Source organism: Bombyx mori, chromosome 13, assembly GCF_030269925.1.
Source record: "Bombyx mori chromosome 13, ASM3026992v2".
Lineage (NCBI taxonomy): Eukaryota > Metazoa > Arthropoda > Insecta > Lepidoptera > Bombycidae > Bombyx > Bombyx mori.
Window position 1 is genome coordinate 10,250,236 of NC_085119.1, and position 19,268 is coordinate 10,269,503.

General features: G+C 36.2%; 1 protein-coding gene and 1 long non-coding RNA gene across 8 annotated transcripts in view; one reads left to right on the plus strand and one right to left on the minus strand.

Annotated features, from left to right (window-relative positions):
* The window catches only part of LOC101745288 (eye-specific diacylglycerol kinase), a 162,108-nt gene that overhangs the window by 62,741 nt on the left and 80,099 nt on the right, over nt 1–19,268 (minus strand). For 2 of the 7 annotated variants that reach the window (XM_062671851.1, XM_062671850.1), the window contains exon 1: nt 4,086–4,529. The exons of 3 other annotated variants lie outside the window; for them this stretch is intronic. In XM_062671851.1, coding sequence (XP_062527835.1) covers nt 4,086–4,171 — 86 coding nt within the window. In that variant the 5' untranslated portion in view covers nt 4,172–4,529. Of the gene's footprint in view, nt 1–4,085; nt 4,530–13,009; nt 14,224–19,268 lie in introns of those variants that run through there. 2 more of the 7 variants (XM_062671848.1, XM_062671849.1) reach the window with 2 other exon arrangements.
* On the plus strand, nt 3,768–4,693 carry LOC134199990 (uncharacterized). The gene is made up of 2 exons (XR_009974719.1): nt 3,768–3,966; nt 4,235–4,693. It is a non-coding gene; the product is annotated as an uncharacterized LOC134199990 (long non-coding RNA).

The following is a 19,268-nucleotide window of genomic DNA, read 5'->3' on the forward strand; positions in this document are numbered from 1 at the left end:
GCAGCCGTTGTAACTATATGGAGCCCATATAGAGTCTATGGGCTGGAGCCCATAGACTCACACAGCCCGCCCATCTAAGCATTAAAAAAAATAAAAAACTTGAAGAATATTCAGTCCTACACTCTGTAACGAAAAAGACTCATGCTGCTTCGACATTGACCTGTTTTAAATACTACAATAACCTTTCACTTTTGAAAATGTATTTCATGCTTGTTTCACACTAAAGTTATTGAGCAATTCTTTTGAAGTCCGACTGCACACTGCCATAAATGTCCTAAATATGGAAAATTGACGTCACTCAGTTAGGTATTTTGTGAAATATTAAAATACAATAATTCTATTAGCATGTGACACTGAAAGATGACAGGTAGGTATCAAAAAGGGCTTGGGTTGAAAGGCGCTAAGATCGCGGTGTCCCGTGAGGGTTAATGGCAGATGGGGGTGTTCCCTGCGCGAAACACGTCACTTTAGCGTCTCGATTGCTTCAGTTGTATTCTATCTTATCCATGGCTCGTATGCAGGTTGTTGAGCAACACGCGGTTTCGGTTCAATTTCAACATGCCGCGCCTACTGTGCCCAACGCTTAGGCGTTCCTGACTCAAAATAACCACAAGTATGTCTATTTATACTGTATACATTCATGCTTTCTTATCTGTTGTGTAATGAATAAATTATCTCATAATAAAATTGAAGCTTTGACCTTGTATCATGTATCAAGTTAGGGATTCATGTTTTGTTCCTACAGGGACTGGTTATTACCTAACACCAGATGGGTCATAAGTTAGTTTGCACATTTACGAAATAAAATTTAAATAAAACATTAGCTAGTTTGACATTCCTAATGTGTTAAATCACGAACGAATATATTGTGATTCATGTTATTTCTTAAAATGCAGACGTTGGATAACTGAGTCGACTATTATCAAAGCCGGCAATCTGACTTTTGGACAATGATTGGTAAATCAGAAAAACGAATTATTGACTTTGTATTCCATTGGCAGTCACAAAACTCTTCGGAACGACATCTTAGATAAATAACAGGTTAACTATTAACCTTTATTTAATGCAGGTTTTGAACCGTATTCTTTGAAGGAGACGATTATATTCAAATCAATCTGTATTGACATATCAATAAATTTTTTTTGTCCAAATGCACAGATTGCCACCTTTGATAATAGACGACTCAACTAACCCAACAAAACAAAAACAGGTATAATGTATATTTTAAAATTAAGTAACAATATCCAAATATTTTTGTAGTAATATGTATTTGTAAACTGTTTATAAAGTTCAGGTTTTGGAAAAATAACATAATATTAATTTCGTTAATTTCGTAATTGTTTTCGTTCATGGATCAGAAAATTCAAATGAGTATGTAATATGAAAAACATAAGTTATTTTCAGTTTTGTTCAGAGTTCTATTGTTATTCGCTTTGATTATTCAAGTGTTAGCTATATTTATTTATTTTCTTCTATTTCATATTCGATTTTTTTTGTTTTCGATAATAAATTTACAGTTTTGCCTTTTTCAAAGCCGATGTTTTGTCTTTGGTAGATAATAATATTATAAAATATATAATTTCTAAAAACGATCGACAGCTACATTAAAGTCTGGTAATATTATAATAAATAATATAATATTTAAAAATAATATAAAATAATCACAACCTGTAGTACTAGCAGTGCCAATTTAATTGAGACTTCAGCCTCATGTGTCAAGGTGAGCGGCTGACCACCTGACCTGACCTTACTATACCTACAAAAGTACACCCAAAGGGTATTGGAAATTGAATCCACGTATTCTGGTAAAAGTTGTTTGGAATCATATCTTGCTCAACGCAAATCAAATTGTTCGCAGCTCTTGATTCCCAGTAAATCTCATTATGGCTTGAAAGGGCGAGTTACAGGCAATGACAACGCTAAGATAAAACAAAGAAGACACTTTTCTATTTCTGACTTTGTTTTTATAAAAACTATTCTTAACATTGGAGACATAAAGATGATTATTCATTATTGTAACTCATCAAATTGAATATTTAAATAAAAAGCAGATCCGACCTTGTGCCAGTCGAGAATTCGTGTTGCAGTTAAAGTTGACATTTACCGAGTAAAATCATCGAACCGTTTCACTGCCGTCATGGAACAATACCGCCGCTCCGTACCGTGGCAGCTTCGTGGGAGTATAAATGAAATTACCAGAGTACTTTATACATTTATATACATTTGTTCATGTACTGTACAATGCACATTGTAATATTGTACCATATTACTAAATGTACAAAATAGAAGATTGATAATTAACACGTGCAATGTATCAGTGCTGTATTCCTTCCTAGATAAATTGTTTGTTAAAGAGATCATTATATGCGTGACCATCTATCTACACACTGATATTACTAAGATTAGTTTTTGTTCTAAAAAATCGATTATTGAACATATTGAAAATTAATGATTAATAATTTCGTTCGATATTTTAGTTGTTGTTTACGTCAATTTATTATAAAGTAGGATGATGGCGATGAAAATATTTAAAATCCCAATACATTTCAAATATTACAAACGGACAAATAGCTGATGTTTTACGATGGCAGATAAAATACGTGACATTTATTTTAACAACATTTCTCCTCGAGCGAGATTTGTTTGTGATAGAACATGATTTATTTAATACTTCGTTATTTCGTAAATGTATCATCATTGTCGTGTAAAAATAACGAGCAGTTTGAAAATTTACTATTTTATAAAAATATAAAGCAGCATCTGAGAGTTCTGACCGCAACCTTCTAAATGATTGTCAAAAAGGAAGATGTCCTTTACTGGACATAATATCGCAACTTATTTGAGTACTTTTTTATTAATGTCTTAATAAATAATCAGTATAACAGCAAAACTACATTATTTCAAGCTGATATTTATTTGGATTATTGCAGAGCCAGCAGAAATCTTCTATAAACTAATAATCATGACATGGCTGGATTACTTTATTTTTAAAATGTTCATTGGAATGTAATTATATAAATATTAATTATTTTTTTAATAATCGGAAAACCATTCCATAGTATGTTTTATGCAAAAATGATAAACAAATAATACAAATAGCGAATGTCATTTGCATTTCACTCTTTTTTTTAAATACCTTACTTTTTTTAAATTTGTTTTATGCAATAAGACGATAATATCATTAACGACACATGTCATTTCGGAACCTCCCGATCTACTATCGGTGTTTTTAGGCGTTTTAAGCAACGATAACCGTTCATCATGAACTTAACCCACCGACACAGCCCAACGGGTTACTCGCCAGATCTTCTCAGTGGGTCGTGATTCCGATCAGATGGTAGAATCAGCGAAGCGCTGCTCTTGCTAGGACAGATATTAGCAAAGTTTTCCAGGCTGAGCCCCGTGAGTTCGCCTACCTTTTCGGAAAACTAGCCCTCAAGGTTACTATCATTAGGCAGGCACTAAATAAATAAATTAAAAAATTCAACGTTTATTTCTGAATTTCTGAGTGCCCGGACCATTATGTCATTAAAACTATATTAAAAACGAATTCAACATAAAACAGTAAACTTCGGTGTTTACTGAACGCCTCATTCCGGATAATAAAAATACAATATTTATAATATAAAAAAATACATAACGAAATAGAACATAGTGACGACTTATACCAACATCAATAAATAGTATATTTCTAAATATAAATTTATTGTTATGATGATACGGTGACTTAATTCCTTCGCCAAGGGATCTTTGATATCGATACCCGCATTTGAAGGATTTGTCTCATTTCTTTTTTCTTATCTCATTATAAATATCATGTTATCGGCGTTATCAAGACCAGATGGCTTATTAGCGATTACGTTCGACTCAGCATTTTGCATGAATTAAAGTTGAATAGAATGTGTGTTTTTTTAAAGATTTTAATGTCTTTATTTAATCTATCTTTAACACACTTAAATGTTAACGGTAAATAATGTTTATATTATTACTATATAGAAGTATTATTCAGGCTTATATTATTGCATTATTTTATAACTAACATTACTAATTACAAAAATGAAAATTTACACGTCTCAGATCCATACCTTTTGCGTGTTCTGTTGCTCCTTTTAAGTTTGAGATTGGGACACTTTTTGAACACAGAAAAAGATATACCGTCTAAAAAACCCATGATCACAGATAATATATCACATCACTTATCAGAACAAATAAGAATAAGTAAGTTTTATCACAGATGGCGTGGTGCGAGTCGGCGGCAACGTGCGCCGTGACTAAGCGATTAGCGCGTCCACGGATACTGTAGGCCCGGCAGGGGTCCCGTGCTCAGCACGAATGGAGCTCAATGCGTAAAACATGCATTGTACGCCTGCATTATTAGTACTTCAACTTACAAACAATCACGACGTCACATATTTACGCGACACCAGATTTCTTCAATCAACGCGACGCGCGACGTTCATTTAAACGTAGCTCAGGTACAAGACTACTCCTACTGTGGATGTGCTCAATGCGCCCACACTCACAACTGTACAAATACTTGTTAATAAACTACTTAAATAGGTTGGCGTTTTATTTGCCCAACGTGCTGTCAGTATAAAGTTATGATTCGAAGTTTTTTTTTTTTTTAATTTGATTGGCGTATGTTATATTACGTTGTCAAGGAATGTTATTTAATAAAAGTAACTCAACTTAAATTGCTTTAAAGCATTTCTATTTTTAAAGTTAAACGATTCCTTGTTGGAGTTCTCGCCATGAGCAAGCGCATTGTTTCCACTTCCCCCACCCCCCGCCGTCGTCACTCGCCTAGAGCGAGTATGCTAAGGGTAACAGACCCCTCGATGTGAACACACCGGTAACCCCTCGAAGTCATTTCACAGTAACACTACATTGCTGAGAAATGAAAATACACGTTTTGAAACGAGCTCAGAGAACTTTTGCAGATGTTTTTTTTTTTAAATATCTATAATTTGCTTCATAGCATTGCTTAGATTTTATTTGGTCGTATTATACCTACTGTGCAGCTATGTAAAACCGATTTAAATTAATTTGTCAGATACCTATCGCTTCTGATTTATATAGGAATAATAACCGTTTTTACTGTAAATTTTTCTGACATCCCATGGCAATTTGTGAACACAATATAATTTTAAGAATAATTAAATGAATATAATTTAATCATATAAGAAACTATTATATTTTAATGTAATAATATCTGCTCCATTTTCGGAATCAAAGTTAACTTCACCCAAGTCATTTTGCGTAATCCAAGAAACTCTTTGCCATCACTAGGACAGCAAACTCATCGAAATATCCTTTTTGTCTTTTGTTCTTCCCTGCACAAGATAGACTAATGAAGAAAAAAAAACGAATCTCAATTTTTATACCTAGCTATTTTCTCATCTCAGGTAATCAATGAATTCTTTTCATTCTTGTATTTCAATTGAAACTCGAAAGCGAAAGTTAGCAAAAAATATTATTAAACTCATAAATTTTAAATTTGGTAACGAACCATAATGAAGAAAATTGTTTCGAAAAGTGAATAAAACTCTAGGGGTTCAGCGCTGGAAGTATATCCTTAATTTCATTTAAACTGACACAGGAAATATTTCTTTCCTTAACAAAAATTAAAAGAGGTCAGTGTGGCTTTGTCGCAATTAATTGCTTAGGATTAATTAGATTCTTTAAGTGTATTTTATGAGATGGGGTGGCTGGTTTTATTACTGAGGAACTCAGATGGTCTCTCACTAATACGACTATAAAACGAACGTGCTCAATTTAATGTGTAGCTTTCAGAGATATTAAACCATTCCGTATCGGTTTTATTGGATTTCAGGGTAATTATTTTTTTCTATAATATTAAACGCGCAATCCGTTGCGCCTTTACTGTGAACGATTTGTCATAGCACTGCAATCCAAAAGACATACTAGCAACTTGCGAGCTTCCGAAAATATTCGGTTTTTTGAGTTTGAAGTTCCACAAAATTCATCAGTGCACCAAAAGTTCGGTAAATGGTGTAAAAAGTTGTCTTCTTGCGATGTCAAACATGGATCAGTTTGGTGAATAGGAATACAGAAACAATGGCTAAGAAATGACCCCACTGCCCTGCCGTTTTAGAATAGTTTTATCTATATATGTATTACATTCTTATAAATAAAGCTGAATAGCCGCATTTTGTAAAGTAGAACCTATGTGTTACATTACAATGTGAATTAATGTTATATTTCGATTGATTTCCCTGAAACTAATTTTCGTGCCGACACGTTTTCCAGTGCATATTGAATATTATGATGTAATACTCGTACTATGAAATCTAAATAGAGTCATCAAAATAATTGAGTGTAAGAATAACGATATTGAAAAAATTGGGATTACGGCTCGCCATCCCTTGATTATGTTGAATAATAATATTTTAATTATGTTGAATATATTTTCGAGACACTAGCTTACCTTGTTAACTGAAAACTATAGTGGTTGCTGCTATTCCAGCAAATACTTTTTTCCTAGTACCGACAACTTACTGGAGCGAATAGTTTCGACAAGTACACACTTGTCAGTGTGTTTTATACATTCAGCGACAGTCACAGTGGATCGTAGCCGGGCTTCGCTAATTGGCAATAAAAAAACAGAACGCACACAGTTAATAAACATTCAGATTCGTATGGCAATTGACAAATACCTATTTTGTGGGTAAAGTACGCCATTTTTATTTATTGCTTAGATGGGTGGACGAACTCACAACCCACCTGGTGTTAAGTGGTTACTGGAGCCCATAGACATCTATAACGTAAATGCGCCACCCACCTTGAGATATCAGTTCTAAGGTCTCAGTATAGTTACAACGGCTGTCCCGCCCTTCAAACCGAAACGCATTACTGCTTCGCGGCAGAAACAGGCAGGGTGGTGGTACCTACCCGGGCGGACTCACAAAAGGCCTTACCATCTGTGTGAAAGGCCATGTAGTAGTATTATGTATTTGTGCATATAATACAGCTTAATAGAAGCATACTTTTTTAATTTAGAACGAAGAGAATAAACCAAACGAATTTACAAATATATAGTATAAATGCATCCGTAAGCCGCTATCAAATCCTATTTTTGCTCCAAAGGCATTGACACGAACAAAAGAAAACTTTTCCAGAAAACGAAAAAACATTTTAAAACTTTAACACCCGCTTGTGTCTTTCACTACAAGAAAAATTAAAGTCTTCAAAAGAACCAAGGAAGTATATCCGCAGTTCACGTTCTTATACGTTATTACGTAAAGAATTGTATTAGAAAACTAAACGACGTGATTAGTTCATACTTTTAAAACTAAGATAATATTACCGGATTAATATATTTTACGTGAAATATTACCTTCCGTATTTAATTTAGAATAAAATATATTATACATTTGCCACGCGCTACCCATATAAACTCTTTAATATCTGTTAGCATAAGGCTTCATAAAAATAAATATTTTACGTTCAAGACAATCCAATAGCCTAAGCTACCTCACGTAAACCAATGCGTTTCCTTCCCTGGCTATTAAGTTAATAAAAAGTTATAGATCATAAAACTGTCACACACCGTCAAATCAGACTAAACGACTACATAAGCTAGTTCAAGTGGTGCCGAGATTACAACCTATAAAACGGCTTTTCTCCTTTAAACACATTTATTGCGACTAATGCTAAGGGCACTATCATGTCCGTAATATGATAACATAATCTGGCCCGAGCACATATGATGCAATATTAATATGTCATACTTTTATGGCTGGAGGACATCGTTGTGAGTCAATCGATTTTCGAGTGGGCCCAACAATTTCATATCGTACAACGAGCTCACTTGATTGGGCGCTACAATTAAATTTTCAATCTCGATAGGGGACGTTCTAGAGGACCTATCGGAGCGGATAGCTTTGATTGAAGCTTACTTTGGTACCACTTCTGTAATGAAATATTTAATGCTTTTATCAGCTCCATAACCAACTTATGCCGGCGGCTACTATCAAAATGAATCTCTGTACAAATTTATATTTGATAAAACTGATAAAAAATAGTAGTATTTTAATATTACATTTTGTTACGACAATTCACACAACTTGTTACAGTTGGATTTTATGGGACGAATAAAGAATGTCTTTCAATTTTAAATAGTCAAAATTGAATATATTTAATTTATTAACGACCTTATAATAAATTGTCTTGTAGCACGTACTACTGTAACCGAATCCCAAAAAGATTTTCCATTCCTAATAACAAGCCGTGATAATAAATAACTCAAACCACCCAAGATGTCTACTCTGTATTAGTAGTAGGTAGATAGATAAGTACTAGGTAAGGGTGTCTTCGTAAGTTACTGAATAATTTGGTAATGTACTCGAAAGTTTTAATGACTTAGTTTCGTGATGGAGATTTAAACATTCATTAAATACGGACAGCATTCACGTTGTGATATTTAAGAGTTTCGGCGTACCCCTGGTTGCGATAGCCCTGAACGAAGCTCCCGTGTGGGGCTAGACCCTTATGGAGAGAGTGGTGAAGCTGCTGCAACGGCTGCATCAGACCATCATAACTGATTCGAGATTATTGCACACTTTCCTTCGAGTGATGAGTGACCGGGGCGTAGTTCGTCCCCTTCATAGTATCATATGAGCCCGAAAGGCAAAACCTTAGGGGTCCCTACTAGAAGCATGGCCCAGATGCCTGATTTATCAACCGGCCTCCGGACTTGCTTGGTTTTCAGGGGCTGGCTTTAATCGCTACCGCCACCTCGTTTCCTTGGTGCAGGGGCTGATCGAGCACGGTCACTTCGGGGAGTATCTACACTAGATGATCCTCAAGACGGGTGGTACTGTGTCGTCGTCGCACGATTAGGAACCGAGCGTCGCGGCCAGAGAAGCTCCACTTCTGCAAGTGCAGAAGTAATCGGTCTCTCACAATCGCACTCTTCCAAGTGTTATTCCCTTGCATTCCATAGAATCTCAACAATCGAGATAGGAATAATGGCTGGGATAAGAATCACGTCCAAATCATAGCCCCCTAAATGTTTTAGAACCTCTCGTTTGCCAGTTTCGCGACAGACGGAGGACACTCAAGAAGACGAGATCTAAGCTACTGACATAATATCACTCCTTCATGGCGAATCAACCCACACAGTAGAACAGATCTTCCAACGCGCTTGAAGGAGGCACAGTCCCCATGATACTGGCTACGTTGCCTCGTTGGACAGCCAGACTCACTCTCTGTGCAAAGTACCAGCCAGCCTTAGCATCATGTATAACCTCCTTCAAGCGTTTGGAGATTTCTGTTAAAAATTTCTTTGCTTCAGCCCAAGGGCCCATCGTCTCAACCGCGAAAGGCAAAAAAGAATAACAAGACCCCAAACCCGAATACTTCCGCTTTTTTGTAATTTCTGCTGAAGCTGCAGCTGAACCGGGGCGGGACGAAGTACCATCTAAATGACAGGGAGCCATAGTATCCACACAAGTAGCATCCCATACCAGGCACCTACCAACTGACCATGGAATCAGCGTGACTCCATCGGGCCTTTTCCCATCTGACCTCAAAATTCCGATGGGTTCCAAGACAGCCGGGACATTGACTGTAGTGAGCGCCCTTCTTACCATATCATTTAAAGACGCGTGTCTTGGAATGCGCCCAGCGCTTTTCTGGCACGAGAGTCCGTGATGTCCAAGCTCATTGACGTACTCGCCACAGACATAGAAATGTGGTACGTTAATATGGGCCCCCAACCGTAAGCCAATAGCTAGCGAGAGAGCGTTGTTGTCCAACAACGTGCCTGTATTGGACGATGGATAGGCTTGAAGCCAGTAACTTGATTCCTTTACGTGTTAGATTATTATATTTACTTAAAGAAAATCCATAGTCGCATCATTGTAAAATACATATATAAGCTTTCAAGATTATTCTAAGAACCTATGAATATATCCAAAAAGGAAACGATATTAAGTGAAAGGGTTATAAATCATAAAAGTTTGAGGGCTTAGGCAGAATATAAAAGTTTAGGGATGTACTTAAGTATGTAGTCTAACTGAACATAGTTTGCATTAAACCAAGAAAATTCTTAAACACTAAAATATTAATAGTTCTTGAAAATATTTTATGATCGTAGGGGATTTTCGCACAGGCATCCGTGGCGCCATTTGGGAGACAAGGCGACAAAGACGCCGTCGCGTCTGCACAGCAGTTGTCAAATTGTAGTAGTTGAGCGGCTCTATACCTGTTGCATGAATGGGTTTGACTCGCGAGTCGCGACAAACGTGCCTGGAATGTTAACCGACTCCTTACCGGCTTACCGGATACCGGTCTTTTGTTCACGGACGTGATATTAGTGTAGGTATGCAGTATGTTTGCGAACTATAACAAACGTTCTTACGTAAGTATGTGAGTTATATGAAAGTATTATACGTACGAATGGATTTATTCGAACATGATAATCTCCTCTATTAATATCTATAATAGCAAACCTGACTGGGATTATTTACTAAGCCAGCGTTACGTTAACATTGTGACTTTGATCTCAGTGAATAGCTTAAGGTGCGAAATGCGTTTCACATTTTGTATTCTATCGACTTTAGAACGTAACGCTCAAACTAACGTCACGCTAGTCGTATTTAAAGCAGGAAAAAAAATATTATTAAATAATTTCTGTAATTAAATAGGCTGTTTGTTATCTTATAATAAGGCTCATAACGAAGTGAGATAAACGATCTCCAATTATAATTATGTCAAGCGCAAGACAGGGTCAAGCGGAGACAACTTGTGAAGGTTCTATGTATCAGCGGGGTATCCTAGGACTACAACAACAACAACAACAACAAATTATAATTAACTATAAACATAAAGTGTTTCTTTAAAATCTAATACTTTATGATTATTATTATTACTATAGTCATTCGTGCCATAATAATATTTATCTCTTCACCATACTACAAACATATTCATAGATACATATTTAACTAATATGCTAAAAAACTTACTGCTTCGAAAATAAAACCATATACTCGTAACAGTAAGGATAAGCTACTTAATTTAAAAAAAAGAGCATTAGCTTACTGGCAAAAGAGAAAATAGTGCTAAACTAAGCGTTTACTTAGATATGGAAAAATATCTGAGTTTTACTTAGTTATGAAGAAATATCTAAGTAAACGCTTACGTAAGTGATATTATCGTAAAAGAATCGTTTACATTATTTAGGAACTGAAAGGCCAATTTTCTACAGTACGAAGTAATTGCTAAATGCTCACGAATTACGTGCCAATTCATTGATTGACCTCAATTATCCAACAATAACTCTCGGACCAAATCCTCGGGGCCCCTGCTCGCCTTATCGGTTGCCGTGACTTAACAAAGCTATTTATGTTTTATGTATGGTTGTTAAGGTAGGTACTATGTTTAGTAGTAAATTCCATGTAAATGTATTGTTAGACCGATTTTTTTAATGGATTTTATGACCTGGTAACTAAGACCTTTAAGTCATGTCTTATTTTAATTTATATTCTTATTTTTATGAAAAATTATAAAATGGAGTGAAATGAAATGAAATGAAGATGATTAATTTGAGACATTGATCAACTGGGATGAAATTAAATGAAATGAGATGAAATATAATCGCAGTAGAATGGTGGTCATTTACTGAGATTTTTTCAGTGGACTTTTTGGAGAAACCCGAGAAGTTACGTCCAGCAGCTTTGTTTCATGTTCCCACATTTATGCACTTTCACAGATATTAAACAGTTAATAAATCACCGTTATTACACATTTAAGCCTGAAGAAACACGAAATAGACAAAATAAAACAAATCACACAACTTCGCGTTCCCGCCAAAAAGTCCTTGTTAGACCGAGCATCGCCACTACTATAGAATCTATTGAAATTGTCTGGAATATTTTTAAGATATTTACCAAATTCTTAATTCAATTCTTTTTTCATGGTACCTGTATTGATTTTATTTTCACAACAAAACACATTTCGTACGAAGCTAATTTGTGATAAATGAAAATGGCTTCAACTAAAAACCGAACGAAATGTGTATGTTGACTTTTAAAACGAAAAATAATTGAGAATACTTGGAAAATCAGACAATGAAACAATTTCGTATCTGATCTGCGCTGAAATGTTCTTCGCAGCATTCTTTCATTAATTCTATCCAATGACATTTCAGAATGCGAGCTTTGTATTTAATCGTGTCGTAATCAAAATCAACGCCTTGTGCAATAGGAGAGTTAACAATCATTATTGTTGTTGTTTAATGTCACGTTCGTTTTGGATTATTTATTTGGAGTATTATATCAGTTTAATAAACCTGGAGCCACTATGAATGTTTGTTGACAAACCATCATTCTGATTACAAATTTGTGCTAATCGACTACTGAAGCTTTTTTTTTTGGTCAGGAAGAAATCGCCGGACCCCCGCCCTCCACTGGGGATGGCGGGCGGGGTACGTCGGAGTCGAACCGACTAAAATCTCCTGTCGCTCAACAACCCACGTCCGGGCCTCGCATGAGACAGAACTCAAGATAAGGCAAAGGGGGGAAAGTGAAGCGTTTAGTGCAGAGCACATCTCTCCCATCACCTTCCCCCTAACTACTGAAGCTTATACACATATCTTAACGGTCATGCCGTTGACAACCAAAGTATATGAGAAGCAAGTCTCATGCGTATTGAAATAAATATTATCTAATAAAACGCAATTTGTTTTGCGGCAGATACAATTCGTCTCCTACAAGCCGATAGTTAGATATCGGGCGTCAGTCAACTATATAGTTTTATGGGGTTAATTTTTGTTTAAGGTGTCGTTCTTTCAGCGTAAAATTCAATCGTGATTCACGACAACACACGTTGGAATCGGATTTTTTTTAAATATGCCCTTACTAACGAATCCGTACACTCATATTTGCACCGGCCTTTCTAGTACGTATGAGTACAGGGGCAATAAGTGCTCATATTTCGTGTAAGTTTGTAAGTTCTAGCACATTGGTAAATACGATAGTTTACAAACCTCAAAACCCTAAAGGCTATTTTAGATTTCCTCTTAAATTTTATGGCGTGTCGTCTTCGAGCCAAGGCGGCGGCGCCCGCGAGCAGCGTGCCTTCGGTTTCACCGTCACTAAATCCTTCTTCAGCACTGGAGCATAAATCAAACTGTCGCACCAATATTGGTACCGGACGGGGTGCTGGGGCGGGCTTCGAAGTTCCCGCCATGGCACCTCTGCTCCAGGACAGCATGGAGTTCCGCAAGGACCTGAGCGTCTCCGTTTTACAGGCCCTCTCGCACCGCTGCCATACAACAACATATCGACGCGCCGGCACTCAGACGCACTCCCGGTATACACCAACCACGTGCTTTATTCACTATTATGAAAGCAAGTTTTTTCACATATTATTATTATGGAAATTAAATAAATTACTTTTCGATTTTCACAGTTTGGTGAAGGTTAGAAAGAAACACGTGGTCCAAGTTAAGCAAAATAATTAAAGTGGAACGTGAAAAGGCGCGCGCATAGTTCTCTTGGCATCATTATCACTGATCAAACACTGATATCTGTCCCGCATACATTAGCGGCGATCGTGTATGCGGGTATTGTCCGATGATATCATCTGCGCTATCACTTTAACATCATTCAAACTCGTTTAATAAATCTCTATTATCAACAAGGTCTTCCTCATTTAAGCTTGTGGTAAAAAAGTATCGATCTGACATAAAAAATATTTAGGTATAAAATAGGTAATACGAATCACTTCTTTTACAACATTTCAATTAATTTACTACAAGGCATTGATTGAAGTTAACAAATTGATTTCAAATAAAATCAAAAATATATTATTAGTTATTTTTTGGAAACATCAACAGCACAGTGTTTCGATAAATTACGTCATAACTTTCTGAAATGGGACGTTAAAAGTGCTACTTTAAAATGCTCGTAAAGTGACAGTTTTGCTGTGAGTCAAAATTAGTGGGAACAAGAATTAGAATCACTTCACAGTCGCGTAACTTGAATAGTTTTGCCGCTACAAGCACAAGTATTTTCGAAGCATAAACCCGCGATAGAAATTTATAGAGTGGAAATGTGCACTGGGTCGTTAGCCTGGACGTGTTCGATACTGGGAACATACGCGTCAACTAAAGACTACAAATGTGTGCGCGAGCGCCGCATGCCGTAACGTCTCGGCGGCGTCATCGTCACCGCGACAGCGATGCCGAAATAGAAATGCTTCGACACGCCTGCTGAGTCTGAGACCCCGCACTTGTCGTGTGTAACCTTGGCGGGATTGACCCACACACGTGCTCACATAATAAATATATCAAACACAAGATCAAACCAGTCATTCAAGCACAACAATCATAACACGTTGGTTTTTACATAATTTTTTAATTTAAACGTTCGTTAGACGCTCCGCATATTCATGCGTTTTGAATAAAGCCCTTGACCGCTAACCGTCGGAGCATGAAGTAAAACCATGACCGAAGCGAACTTATCTCAGAATTAGGATAATTTCGTATCACCTGGATGTTTTTTACATGTCTATTGACTCGCATTCCCTGTACCAATATTTTATATCTCTTTTGTGTCTATAATTTTACTACTATATTTTTCTCTTATTTAATGTGCTCATTTCAAATTAATTACATACTCAGGCAATATTGATAATTTAGTTTGTACGTTATTTATCTACTGCACTTAAACGAGATTTTAAAATAAAACTTGTGTTACGGAAGACACATAATAGGTTCCGTAGTTAACATAACATTTTTTTAATGCCTTTGGGGCAGGCAGAAATATTCTATGGTGAGTGCCCACCGTTGATCATGCCATAATGTTAGGAACATAGCTGAGCTACTACCTACCACTTCGTACTATTTTCGTGCCTTTTTGACGACGTACATACGCTGAAGAAAAATTGTGGAAGGGAGTTCATTCATCTAGAGTTGAGTGGTTCGTGACAAAGAAATTCTCTGAAAATGCTCTGTGGGTAAGCGCAGTGGTCTTTATATTGTGGCAGTATATTTCGACTCGTGGCGTGTAGTGTAATAGTTAAATAGATGATGACGATGATGAATATCATCTCAAACAATTCCTCAAAGTACTCTCAATGGAAGACGGCTCAGAAATCCGAAGTCTCTTTAATTATTTATTTAGGTCCTAGATATTATATCAGATAGTGACTTACGACTTCCCAATTCTTTTATTTAATTAGGTGTTGTAGTAAATGACTATAGAGGCACACTGGCGTACAGTGAGCACAAGGAAACTGATTTGTATCGGTTCGGTTTATTTGCCATTTCGTTACGGAACCCTAATATTCATCAGCTGCCAAAAAAATGTTACTTTATTTTAATGCATTGACTACTAATGACGTGTACTTTACGGTGAACATTTATAAAAGTATCTAAAATTTAAAAAAATAATTGAGTTGAGAAATTGAATACCTGAGTAATAATTCGAACTGTTTGTTTGTGGTGTTTATTTATAAATTTTAGGTTGGAAAGCTAAAAGTCAAAATATTAATTGATGAGAATCTAATGTCTTAAAGTTTCATACAATGAAAAACAAGCATGCTTAGCGATATTGTATTAAGAATTGCCAGCACACGTCGATTCCAATACACCTCGTAGTGTCTGAGGTAACAACAGTAGTTGCGAGGTGTGGCTATAAAACTTTGAAGACCGCGCCAAGCTTACGAACAAGAACGCAACCGGAATTCATATTTACCCGAACGTATTTATCGCGATGCTTGTAGCGACCATATGAATATGAATGATGAATTCCAAAAAACTACCTTTTTTTTCCTATCTAAGCTGATAGCCTTGAGTGGCTATTTCAGCGTAACCTTAACGAGTAGGTGAGCTCACAGGGCTCAAACCGGAGTGATGCTAACACTGACCCTAGCAAAAGCAGTGCTTCGCAAAATCTACCACCGGATCGGAAACACGACCCACTGAGAAGATCTGGCGAGAAACTCAGTGCGCTGTGTTTATGGGTTAATTCGGTCGTCGGGCCCTTCGTCGCAAGCGACGGGTTCGACAAGGATGGTGGTCGGAAACTACCTAGTATAGTCGTTTAACACCTGTCTTGATAGTTTTGACTGAAACTGACTAATTTAAACTTCTTGTGCGGTTCGATCTCGCGTTTAAAATTGTAATTTCATTATTTCCGACCTTTCGAATTCTGTTTTACTGTGGTTTTCATGGTCATGGTCGTTGTGGTTTGACTAAAGGTAGTTTTAATTGTGTCTACGATTCGCGAAATTCAAAATGAGTTCTCAAATAATGAAAAGCTAATCAAAATAAAATGTTCTACGCTGCCGAAATGCTATAATTAATATTTAAAAACTTTTTACTGATAAATTTTCGGGTTCTTACGACGGATACTCGTTAAATTAAAAGCATTCCATTTTCATTTACACTTTTTACTAAAAACTGTAAAACTGTTTTAACTGTAAGATTTTACTTTTATTGCTAAGATGGGTAGACTAGTTGACGACCTGGTATCCGGGGCGCAATTTTAATTAAAGATCGGTATTCACTTTTTGAAATCTCTATTTGTCTTTTAATACTTCTGCGTTCTAGTGCTCTTTTTTTTTATTGCCTAGATGTGTGGACGAGCTCACAGCCCACCTGGTGTTAAGTGGTTACTGGAACCCATAGACATCTACAACGTAGACGCGCCACCCACCTATACAAATTCTAAAGTCTCAGTATAGTTACAACGGCTGCCCCACCCTTCAAACCAAAACACATAACTGCTTCACGGCAGAAATAGGCAGGGCGGTGGTACCTATCCGCGCGGACTCACAAGTGGTCCTACCACCAAGCTTCTTTTGCCTTGTTCTCAAAGTTTTTAGTTTCTGGTCATTTTTTAATTTGTATTTGAGAACTATTTATACTTGTTTGTGTTTATAACATTAAAAGAGCTTTTAACGATCGTCTAATGGATTTTAATTAAAGGTGGTAGAATAACAACGGTATTTGAAATAGAGAAACGAAAATGCTTTTCTTGTAATTTACGATACATTTAACTGAAACTGTTCTGTGAAGTACCTCAGATGGTAGAATAAGGTCTCGATGGACGTAAGCGTAGTAATAAAATCTGCTAATACAAATTTATTGAACTAATTGTAATTAATTCATTATGTACGTATGTAAGTACGTAATTCATTTCTAATGTACAGTAAGAATTCGTCACAGCTTCAATCTATTCGAAACTTGCGTAAAAAGATAAAGGTTTTCTTAGCTTAGGCTTAGATAGGATGGGTCAAGGAATAATAAGAACTAATTATCCACAAAAGTGAAAAGTATTTGTCATGTTTTTTGACAAAAATTCCCTATGGAAATAGTAATGAAATGCCAATTTGATGTGAAAGAATGAATGTACGTAATGTCAAAAATTACCGAGAAACGCACTCCTAAAATAATATCACGGTACTTCTCGCGTGAGAGATTCATGTTAGACATGGATATTTCCAGTTTGTCTGGCAGTTTCATATGTACACTTATTTATGTATTGATGGAGAAATAAACAGCTGTAATGTTACACATGCAGTATGTGTATCACTCGGTTCGTAAGTCACTGCTTGTAGTCTATTTAAAAACACTTGCAAAACTAATCCAGCTAAATCGTGGAGTCGAATTTTTCTTGTGACGGGAGCTTGAATAGTCAGATTGTCACGTCACGGATTGGACTGTAGCTTTACTTCTGTACCTACTAGCTGAAGCCATCCGCTTTAGCTAAGCGGGAAAAAGTTGTTTCTCAGGAGTCAGACCCACTTAACAATCCCGGCGCGCCTTCGAACACCATCAACACAAGCAAGAAACACCAAAACAGAGCAACATAAATAAAGATTTCCGATGAAAACACGTTTCGCGATTCGTGTAAATTGCATGAGTAATTTATTTTTTGTATTGCTTAGATGGGTGGACGAGCTCACAGCCCACCTGGTGTTAAATGGTTACTGGAGCCCATAGACATCTACAACGTAAATGCGCCACCCACCTTGAGATATAAGTTCTAAGATCTCAGTATAGTTACAACGTCTGCCCTACCCTTCAGACCGAAACACATTACTGCTTCACGGCAGAAATAAAAAGATATAAAATATAAAATAATATAAATATTGAAATATAAAAATAAGATAATATAAATATATAAATAATAAAATAATATAAATATAAAAGAAGATATAAAATAATAATGAAACATAACTCACTCCATGACCAATACAGATGAGATAAAGTTGAAACATTGAATTCACTGTGTTAATCGGGCACGTTATGCCATACATAAGCGACTTATACGTTTAAATTACACATTCGTTTTCCTCGAATAACGATTTACGGAAATGTTTGATTAACTAAGTAAATGAATTCGTTCATATTGTAAAATTTTATTTACATCCTGTATCTTATTTAATAACAAGAATGTCTAATAGATACTATCACCTGATCTTCAAGATTTTGATATAATCTTGCAAATAACCTACAATAGTCCAAAGTAGTCCGTTTAGTGGAATATCATCGTTTATTGTCGTTTACTTTAAATTTTTAGTCGTCGTGGCCTAAAGGATAAGACGTCCGGTGCATTCGTATCGAGCGATGCACCGGTGTTCGAATCTCGCTGGCGGGTACCAATTTTTCTAATGAAATACGTACTCAACAAATGTTCACGATTGACTTCCACGGTGAAGGAATAACATCGTGCAGTAAAAATCAAACCCGCAAAAATTATAATTTGCGTAATTACTGGTGGTAGGACCTCTTGTGAGTCCGCACGGGTAGGTACCACCGCCCCGCCTATTTCTGCCGTGAAGCAGTAATGCGTTTCGGTTTGAAGGGTGGGGCAGCCGTTGTGACTATACTGAGACCTTAGAACTATATCTCAAGGTGTGTGGCGCATTTACGTTGTAGATGTCTATGGGCTCCAGTAACCACTTAACACCAGGTGGGCTGTGAGCTCGTCCACACATCTAAGCAATAAAAAAAATAAAAAAAAAAAAAAAAAAAAAAAAAAAAAAAAAAAAAAAAAAAAAAAAAAAAAAAAAATTTAATATGGTTCTATTGTCAAAGACTATTATACTTCTATAATCACAGATTTCACCAAGACTACACTATAGACAAATAATATTAAAGATAAACAATATTAACCTATTCTCAATTTTGTTTAGAGCAATTCTAAACGTGAAGATTGTACAACAATTTTTTGAATTTTTATACAGAATAATAATTTTGACAACACAGTCATTGTAAGTCAATCAAGAATTCA